The following is a 10978-nucleotide window of genomic DNA, read 5'->3' on the forward strand; positions in this document are numbered from 1 at the left end:
AGAGCTGGCTGGAGGGTGGGACCAAAAAATGGTTTGTGCTGTCAAGGCAGATAGTGAGAAAAGTTCTATGTGAAGATGGAGGGGAGAAAAGATTAAACTTCACTGATGTCAGAGTCAGGGGACTGCAAGGTAAGTAAAAAAAAAATTAAATCCAATCTTTTCTACCTCTTGATTCCTTTCTTATTCATTGGCGAGATGTCTTATGAGATCTTGATTATAAAGGCTTCTAAAACTATGTTGTAGCAATTAAAGTAATTTTTTGATTAGCTCAGTTTGGAGGGAAAGCCACAAAGCCTAACCCCACTCTGCCCATACCAGATACCAATTTCCAGAAAGGGATTCCAACTTCAGGTGGATGTTAATGTTACCTGCTCAGGAAAAATGTTTAAAATAGATTAGTCACTTAGGAGGTCCTCTGCTGCTTCCTCACAGATTATCAGATTGAAAAGTACATTGCTGATGCCTGAGTTACTGGTTGAACAACCCTCACTGTGACTTCCCTGTGAAACACCACAGAACCACAACCTTCAGCTCTTACACTTCGACTAGGGGTTTTACCAATTGATTGGTAATACGTGACCCCTTTTGAAAGGATCACCGCAAATAAACTGAAAGGAAACTTAACAAATTAAATTAAAATGGCATTTCTGAGGGAAATGAAACCCCTCTTGTGTCCTTTAGTCATACAAGGCCCACACATACTGAAAGATATTGCAATTGCATGGTTCCTGTTTGGGGATACTGGGAAATGGATGGCGGCAGAATGAGCCCCTCGACCACTCATTAGCTGCCTCAAGCTTCTATCCCATGCTTAGCTAATAAATCCTTTCCTGCAGATTGATCAGCAATGGGGTAAGGTACGCATGGTGACACATTTGGAAAAAGATAGTGAGGAAGACGGCAGGAGGAATACAAACACAACCATCTTCTTGTAAACAACGATGATAAGAGACAAAGGAGAATGATGACGAAGGGGGTGAGGCAGGAGATCAATTGGATCTGAACCAATCCATGAGTTCCTGCACAAATCTCTTTTCCCATTATTCTGTTCCTTCTCCGGCTCAAACTCCTTGCTCAATTCAGATCGTTTCATCCGAGGGAATTAGAAAAGGCCAGCGAGGAAGTAACATCAGGTGGTTCACACAACACGAGGCAGCTGGAAGAGTGGGGATTGAAAGAGGATGTGCCATCTTCCTACTGGCTGCTGAGGGGAAGGCTGCTGCCAGAACTTCAGAGAGTTGTGCAGCTCAAACACAGGACTGCATGCTACAGCATTCACTTCCAGTAACATTAGGGAAGTTTTTTTCTTTGTTGCAGGAATAGAGGCACAGGCCACAGCTTTGGTAACAACGGGGATGGGAGATAAATGTTGGCCTGCCCAGTGACACCCGTGTCGTATGAACAAATTTAAAAAGGGAAGAACTAAACAGTGTCATCGCTTTTCATGATAACTACTTATTGCTAATCCTATCATCCAATAATGTAATGAGTGCCACCTAGAAGAGCTGAAGATAGCATAAATACAAACTAAGCTTTTACGATCTCAAGATTAATTTTTCCTGTCATACAGATTTGGCACAAAGTTGCTGTATACCAAATTCTTTAAAAAAGGTTGAAACAAAACTAACAAATGATGTTATATTTTGGTACATACATAGAAAAAGAAAGTGAAACATCACATTGGATTCAAAAATATAACAAAATATTTTAAAAATATACATTAAAGATTTAAACATCTTCATTTGAGATATTGTAGTCTATGTTAGACTTCTCCCTCAGACTAATCGTCTTTTCTTTTCAGGGGTCCTGGACTTCCTCCTTCTTAATGCAAAACAAAGTGCTTCAGGTTGCTGCACTGTGGAAGGTCCTAGACTCTGAGGCTGAGGAGGGTGTGTGGGAGAGTGGCCTTCTGAACTTGTTTTGTGGATTGGCTGTTCAAGCACAGACCTCACGAGCCTTGATGGCTCAGGAGATGTTTGAGAGAAATGCCGCTGCAAGGACAGATGCATCTCTGAGACGTTTTGTGCCATTTCCCGGGTGTGAAGGAGTAACTGCTGGTTTTGCAGCACCAATTCTCTGGTGTTGTCAGCCACTCCCTTGGTCTGCTGGGCCACCTGATGGGTATGCTCAGCAACTAAGTGGGTTTCATGAGCTAACTCCCGGGTTGCCTGTATGAGATCCCGCATAAGGGGCTGGAATTCTACCCAAAAATCTCTCAAGAATGCAGTCTGCTGATTTTGAGATTCAAGCAGTTGCCTATCAAATTCATTCACTAATTTGGCATTGGATGCTGGGCATGGGTCCCTTTGGGAAAAGTATGTCTCCGATAGTGACGGTGGCCTATTAGGGGTAGGCGGAGATTCTGAGGCTGGTGTCCAACTTCTTGCTCCATCCTCATTGCAAGTGAGTTGTCCTCTCGATGGACCAGCTTCCTCTGCATAGGATCCTCCTTCTTCCTTTACTGGAAAAAAATACAATGAGAGGTTACTCTATTAAATCACAGAACCAAAGAGTACTTACATTTTAACATATCACACTGTCTTACATCAGTAGGTTCCCTATAATGTGTTTTAAAAATTCAAACCTTCTAATCATTCAAAATGGAACCAAAATTTGAATTATATTGCATTATGGGTAGTTTTGGGCAGATAAAATGAATTGAACAGCCATGAAATGTTCATAGTGTTTATTTTTTTAAAAAAATCATTGAACCAGCAATTCAAATTAAAAAATATACACTTTCTTGGCCTCAGGTACAACTGGCAATATATTGTAACAGTGCAATTTTTGTTATAGACAATGGAAAGTATTGAGAAAAATCAACAGTCCCCAGCAACATTGTCCTTTTAAAGATCATAAACAAACAGTCAATTAAACAACTTTTTGTTCAAATCGTATCAATTTTGAAGCACTATCTTTGTGGTATTTTCCTAGATGATGACTCCATGTATCTTGTAGAATTTGCCACCTCTACCAACTGTGTATGGGTCGTTTGGAATAAGTCAGGGTTGTTTGGAATAAGTCAGGGTTGTTTGGAATAAGTTACTAACAACAATTCTCCTTTGCTTTTGCTTTATCTTGGGCTTATCTGGCAATTACTAAAGAGTATCCACAAGACAGGTCCTGTTCTCAGATAACAAAAAGGCTTATTGCATAATTACGAGGACCATTGAGAGCTGGTACAGCTATGTCTTGTCCCTTTGAAAGCCCGAGTTGAACTCCCTGTCTTCATCTACAGTGTGGCATCAGTAGCATGGATGGGACCACTGTAATATGAACATTAACCCCTTACCATGACCATTACCTTCTGCAACAATGTAACAGACTCTTTGGCCCCATGATTTACGAAATGTAAAAGTGAACATATATCAATCCCTTTGAACCATTAAAAACAAAACCACCTTCCAAGTCCACTGCAGAAGACAATTAGGATGAGTAAAACATATCAGTAACAAGAAAAAAACAAAATATTTAATAGTGGAAAAAGTACGAATATGCTATTTTGTCAGGGGAAAAATGTGCGAATCACCTCCAAGAACAGAATATGACATGTACCCTCCATTTTGTTCAAAAAGATGTGAAACCTCCCAAGAAGAAACAAAAGAAGCAGGATTCCTTTACTTTGATTCCTAAAATAAGGATGCATGTAATAACATGTCTAAGAAATGTATTTAAGAGAATTTACAACTTTTAAAACATACAAAAGAATTTTAAAAGCTTTATCTGAAGAATATTGCCACATTGCAAAGTTTTAAATTTCAAACAATTTAAAAATACATGAGCTTTGCAAGAAAAGAAAGATTTAAAAGCTAGAACAGTAAATCACTATAGAACAATCAGTAAATACAATTTCAAGCTTTATTAGTAGAATTTGATACAGTTCAACCGTGATATAGAATTAACAAAGACTGGTTAAAAAAGAACACACTGCAACATCAATAGCAAAGTTTACAGTAACTTAAAATAAACTGGATTCCTGAATATAAGAAGACAAGCAGATAGAATATTTGATTTTAACAATATTGTAATTATAAAGATTTGCATACCTTTAAAGTCAGAATATTGATCAATCCATTAAGGAGGAATTAATAGATAATATTTCCTAGCAGATTCAAAATCAGAGAAGTCCTAGCAAAACACAAGATTGGACTTTATGGAGGAAACAGTTCCTAAGATAAAGAACTACTTCAAAGCTGAATGCTAAATCAGAAGCAGAACAAGTTACTACACCACTATATTTAATAGGTCCTATAGCTGACGATGTTATAAATCACCAGAAGATAAAGGAAGGTTGAGACACATTTGATGATGTTCTAAAAATTTAGACAATAGTTTAACTTGAGAATGAAGCCTTAAACAGGCAAAATGGATTTCGGAGACAATTTCATAAATGACCACTCCAAATTAGTTGAAACCTGTGTACATGCAGCCTTGTAATCAAAGTTCATAAACGTCAGAATTCATGTAGGAACACTTAATCAGACCCACCACAGAACAAAGGAGATCCTACTGTGAAGAACACACAGACACTGAAGCAGACACTAGGAAATATCACAAACAAATCCTCAGAGGAAAAGAACAACCTTACGACAGAAGAACGACAGAACCTATTAACTTCATACGTACACTCTAAACAGATATGTGACAAGTCAACAAAAAGAGGCATGAGATCAGATACTTAGAGTCAGTGTCAGTGCTGTGGAACATAAAAAACTTCATAGGCTAAAAGCAGTGTTCAGCTGTGACAAAAGTGTACTGCATCTGTTAAAAAGAGGTAATTTCCAAAGGACGTGCAGCATTTGAAACAGGTTCCAGAACAGTGGACATACTAAAGGGCACACACATAAACAGCTTAATGCAGTGGATCAGCCATCTCCATTAAAAGAAAAACCCACATTTCAAGATATGCCTCCACTGGAAGAGATACCTAAAGCATTCCTAGAGCAAATAGGAGATCCATCATTACTGATAAGGCTGAATTTACTTATGTCACTGAATATCGTACTCAATTTAAACCCCAAAAAAGGGTAGGTACTATCAGAACAAATACCATGGCTGCAAAAACAGAAGTTATAACCTACAAATCAAGAGTTGCAATTAATCTTACAACATAAAGGATATCAGATAGTAGAGAAAGCATCAATCGTTGAGATTAAGGAAACCAGACTATTGAGCAAGAAAGCATATTGTGTCCTCAACCTTCTTCAAAGGCTGAAGAACTACATCAGCATATGGAGAAAAGTTTCTTTGAGATGGAATACCCAAGATTGTTCACAGAATCAGGCAAACTCAATAATGAATAACAGTATAATGTTAAGAAAAGATTCTAAGTCATTATTCTGCTACATACCCTTCGTGAATCAAGTTTAGAAACAGCTTCAGGAAATGACAAAAACGGGTGTCATTTTGTGGGCAGCCAAACCAAATGAATAGTGCTTGTGCATGTTTACTGTCGTCAATGGCTACTGATCTTTAGTGTCTACCTATCTTTATCTTCTGATGATTTATAACATTATCAGCTATAGGACCTATTAAATATAGTGGTGTAGTGACTTGTTCTGCTTCTAATTTAGTATTCTGCTTTGAAGCAGTTCTTTATCTTAGGAACTGTTTCCTCCACAAAGTCTAATCATGTGTTTTGTCAGGACGTCTCTGATTTTGAATCTGTGAGGAAGTATTATTTTCCAATTTCTCTTTAATGGATTGATCAATATTCTAATTTTAAAGGTACTGACATCCCCTTCAATCACTCACACTTCAAATGTAATCTAATACACAACAGTTTGGGATGACTTGAGGATAATACACTAAAGGCACTATAACAATGTATGATCAACCTGAGAAGAGGATAGACTTTCCACTTTTAAATCAATATTACCACATCCATATGATTTTTGAATTAATTTGGCACCCCAATCACATTAAAACATTCCATATAAGTTCATTATTCTTTAAAGTGTTACTTATGTAAACATAGCAGCTGTTTTGTGCCAAATATCCCAACAGTGAGATAAATGATAATGATATTAATTTGAATGTTGAATAAAAATATTCCAAGGATCTTGACCATCCACATGAACCATCAGGACTATGGTTCAACATTTTATCAAAAGACCAGTAGCTCTAAGAGTGTAGCAGTGCCTCAGTACTGCCCTGGAATGCTAGCTGGGAATTGTGTGACCAACTCTTGATGTGGCACTTGCATGCCAAATCTTTTTACGCAGCAGCAAGATAAGACTGGCAATCAAATAACATCAACTACTAACATGAATAAGCTCCAAAGCATGCTCCAAATCTGAACTGATCCTACTGCACCTAATTCTGATTTACACAATGAATATGTATGACCAGAAATCTCATTTAGATATGGATGCAGCTCTACATATATCAAGACAAAACAATACGTGAGGTTGAGGGTCAGTGTCTAGTGAAATCATGAGTCAGATTCGGATAACCTGAAACTCCGGCAGAATGAGAAATTCAATAGAAGAATATGAATAGTTCAGACTGGTAGCTCCAGGTTAATCAAATCCGTGTAGTCTTGGCATATAACCACATGAACCAATTGGAATGGCTGTACTAGCTGGAGTAGAGAACATTCCCAACTCTGACCAATTCTGCAGGCATTGGGAATCACCCTGGCAAAGAGCCTGGGCTATAGGAATACAGTTGCAGCGATGGACAGCTGGACCAATTCAAGGCAAGGTAGTGGCATTGTGGTGAGGGTGTGGAATTAGACCCTGAACAGACTGATGAATACCCATCTGCCAGTTTTCTGAGCTGAAGCCGTAAAGGCTGTAGAAATGCTCGAGGATTTGACATTGCAGCAGGAAAACACAGAAGATGTGTTTTAACTGCTTTGATGACATGGCAGACTGTATTGTTCTTGACAGAAAACAAAATAGCAAAAGAAGATTGAGTTTTTCCACTGCTAACTTTCAACTTTTTTTTCAGTGCCGTTTAGGCTATAGTAAGGTATTGACAAATTGAAAAATAAACATGTTTTTCACATATTCACTATATCTCTGTATTTCCATTCTTGCTTTTTTGACATAGAATACATTTATAGGCAAACCAGGTTACATAGTGGCTTCCTCAGCTACTCAAAGCTCCACTTAAACATGAATTTGTGGGAGGGCTCCCTGCAATTTGATTTTTCATTTCCCAAGCCTATGTTTTACTCCAGCCTAGACGGATGTGTTGGGAGTGTCTCCATCCTCATAATTATAAGGATCACATGAGAAGTGAGTTGTGAAGCTTTAATTCAAGGGAAATTCATGATCCAAGTATAGTGTTGCACTCACTGGGAAAATAAAACAGTGATTTGAGATGCATGTAGGACATGCCCCTGTCTCTATCAATGCTGCTGAGGTGGAGGTGGTCAAGAGCTTCAAGTTCCTAGGAGTAAATATCACCAACCATCTGCACTGGTCCATCCACATTGATGCTACAGGCAAGAAAGCACACCAGCGCTTCTACGTCTTCAGGAGGCTAAGGAAATTCGGCATGTCCACAATGGCTCTTACCGATTTTTATAGAAGCACCAGAGAAAGCATCCAATTCAGATGTATCACAATTTGGTATGGTAACTGCTCTGCCCCAGACCGCAAGAAATTAGAGAGAGTTGTGATCGCAGCTCAGTCCATCATGAAAACTAATCTTCCTTCCATTGACTCTGTCTACACTTCACGCTGCCTCGGGAAAGCAGCCAGCATAATCAAAGATCCTTCCCACCACAGTTATTCTATCTTCCACCCTCTTCCATCAGGCAGAAGATACAAAACTTTGATAAATACATATGAACAGATTCAAGAACAGGTTCTTCCCCACTGTTATCAGACTTCTGAACATATAGTATAGTTGATCTTCCTCTGTGCCTTCTCAAGGGATAGTATGGTGGCTCAGTGGTTAGCACTGCTGCCTCACTGCACCAGGGATCCAGGTTCAATTTTATCCTTGGGTGACTGTCTATGTGGAGTTTGCACATTTTCCCTGTGTCCACATGGTCCAGTTTTCTCCCACAATCTAGAGATATGTAGGCTAGGTGGATTAGCCATGGGAAATGCAGCGTTACAGGGGTAGGACAGTGGAGTGGTTCTGGGTGGAGTGCTCTTCAGATCATTGGTGTGGACTTAATGGGCTGAATGGCCTGCTTCCACGCTGTAGGGATTCAATGATTCTCTATAGCTACAACACTATATTCTGCATTCTGTTCTATTACCCTGATGTACTTATGTATTATTTGTCTGGTTAGCACATAAAACAATACTTTTCACTGTATTTTGGTACATGTGACAATAATGAATCAAATCAAAAATCATAAAATACAGTCTTGGTGATGAATACCAAGATCAGGTTTGAAACTAACTGTTGGCAATTGAACTTTTCTTGATAAACTCATTGAGGAGCCATTCGGATGTCTGATATGCAAAGTGAGATCACTCACATTCATAGAGTGAGCCTTACTGCTCTCAGATTAAGATGAAAGCCTGCTGCTTGGGCAGAGGGCAGTGAGCTTTAGCTTTTAGCCTGCATCAAATCATGCTAAAGCTGATTGGGCAACAGTTGAAAAAATTAGAGGTTCTCCAAATGCGGGAAAACATGTTCTTTTCAATCGCACCGAAAATTCTGACCTCAGCAAGAAGACAAATGACCAAGAAACTGAAAGGAGAGAAGAAGCAGGAAATGGATCCATTTACTTCAGCTTGACTGGGCTGGGCCAAGCTCTTCTTCCAATTAACAAGCAGTTAAGAGAGACAGATGATTACTTTTCATATAGTGTCTGGAAATACCTGACAGAAGTAGTTTATTTTAATTCAATGTGTTTTTTTTTAATCCGTCAAGCCAGGTGACAGTGTGGATTCTGACCCCTTATGTTTTTTTTAATCGTACCAGTTGGAGTCGTATTATATTTGCTAGTTTTACGTTTGAAATTATTTAAACAGTTTGGACTCAGTCAATTCATATCTGAACATTGACCCATATAAGTTACAACATGGAAGTGGGTCATTTGGCCCAGCCTAGACATGAATTTCTAGACTATGAATTCAGAAAACACTTTTATTTGTGTAAAGCATTTGTATGAGCTCAGGACATCCCAAAACACTTTACAGACAGTGAATTACTTCCTGAAAAGTAATCATTACTGTAATATAGGAAAAGAAAACGCGTACTTTATAACTATCTCCCAGTGAGGTTCTTTATACAAAAAGTAACTTAACAGTCCCAACATACTCGCTTTTTTTGTTTATTCATGGAATATGGGCATCGTTGACTAGACTAGCATTTACTGCCCATTCCTACTTGCCCTGGAGGAGGTGTTGGTGCATTGCCTTCTTGAACTGTTGCAGTCCATGGTGTGTGGGGACACAGTGTTGTTATAAAATCAGAAAATTCCTACTGTGCAGGAAGAAGCCGGTCTACACCACACAAGGAGAGAGTTTTCATTCCTTTTTTTAGAAGTTGGAGTGGTCTGATACAATTGAACAGCATAGGCCATTTCAGAAGGCAGTTAAGAGCCAACCACACTGCTGTGGGTCCAGAGTCACATGTAAGCCAGCCCAGGTACAGTGGCAGATTTCCTAACCTTAAGGACATTAGTGAACCAGATGGGTTTTACAACAATTGACTGTGGTTTTCCTGATCATCATCAGGCTGGCTTTTAATCCAGGTTTTATTGAATTCAAATTTCACCATATGCCTGGTGCGATTCAAACCCATATCTCCAGAACAATAGCCTAGGGTTCTGCTTTATGAGTTTGGTGATATTTAGTGATGATGTAGAGGTAGTGTCCATACCTCTGAGCCAGGAGGTCCAATTCAAATCCTACTTGCTCCAGAGGTGTGTAACAACATCTCTGAACAGGTTGGTTAAAAAATATCCAACAGCACCTCCCAAAATATTATTTCAGATGATAATTTAATCTCTCTGTAATGTCCATTAGTTACAAATAGAATGAAAATTAGATGATATTTAGAAGCACGACAAATTCATTGAAGGGAAACACTTACTTGCCCTCCAGTATGGAAAGTCCGCAGGATCCAGTCCACCCATCCATAGTATTGACTGAGGGTGCATGACCTGATGGACTCTCCATTCCTCTGGGATTAGATCTTCTGCTCCACAAGGTTCTACTTGAATTTGATGTGCCTCTCGGGCCAAATGGGCGACCTCTTTAGTGCGCCGCATAAGGTCATCCCAACGGGTCTTGATGGCCTTTACGGACCGTTTGACCCGTGAGACTGCGTTGACCTTGGCAGTGATATCTTGCCATATCTTGTCACGCTCTCCCTGCGACAATCTGTGGGCACGACCGAAAAGTTGATCCCTATGCGCGGTCACCTCAGCAATCAGTACTTCCAGCTCATCTGAGCTGAATTTGGGCAGTCTCTGTCTCCTCTGCTGCTGCTCTGCCATTTTACTGAAATCTGCAAACTCCTTGCACCACGTGGCTAACTCCCAACAGAATATTCATTTGCATGTTGTCAATATGCCTAAAAGCTTATTTTGCAGAATCCACAGTCCTAACTGCCCTAATACCTCTTTATCAATTATGCATAAAGTTAATAAATTAATGGAGTTCCGCAAATTTTTCGCAACACAGCAACTTCGTTTGCGTAAAACTTGCACAAAATCTGCTTATGTCTGCATGCAGAAAGAAAGGAAGGAGTTTGGTGAGTAGGCGGGGGTCGATAGCAATTTACAGCAGGATTACTGCTAGCTTGCAATGAGCTGCCTGCAGTATACTTGCTTTGCAAAGCTTTTTTTTTGCTGAGATGTTGGTGCCTTTGCCGCAATCACAGCGCCGTCTAGCGGAGAGAGTGTTTCCACCCGCGTATTCACTCCTCTCAATAAGTCTTGGTGCCGGTCTGCGTCTGCGCACATCAGGGGCCGGTGTGTCATTCGGCGTCTGCGCACTCCAGGGTCCCCAGTGTGTCATTCGGCGTCTGCGCACACCAGGGCCCCCGGTGTGTCATT

General features: G+C 39.7%; 1 protein-coding gene across 1 annotated transcript; it reads right to left on the bottom strand.

The window, feature by feature from the left end:
* Positions 1 to 1775: 1775 nt before the first annotated feature.
* Positions 1776 to 10653, bottom strand: si:ch211-261d7.3. The gene is made up of 2 exons (XM_020520575.2): positions 10012 to 10653; positions 1776 to 2461 (listed from the first exon to the last, which is right to left on the bottom strand). The coding sequence occupies exons 1-2, from the start codon at positions 10415 to 10417 to the stop codon at positions 1776 to 1778; spliced, it is 1092 nt and encodes a 363-aa protein (XP_020376164.2). The 5' UTR covers positions 10418 to 10653.
* Between the last annotated feature and the right edge of the window lie 325 nt (positions 10654 to 10978).

This window comes from Rhincodon typus, chromosome 3, assembly GCF_021869965.1.
Source record: "Rhincodon typus isolate 14 chromosome 3, sRhiTyp1.1, whole genome shotgun sequence".
NCBI classification, from domain to species: Eukaryota; Metazoa; Chordata; class Chondrichthyes; order Orectolobiformes; family Rhincodontidae; genus Rhincodon; species Rhincodon typus.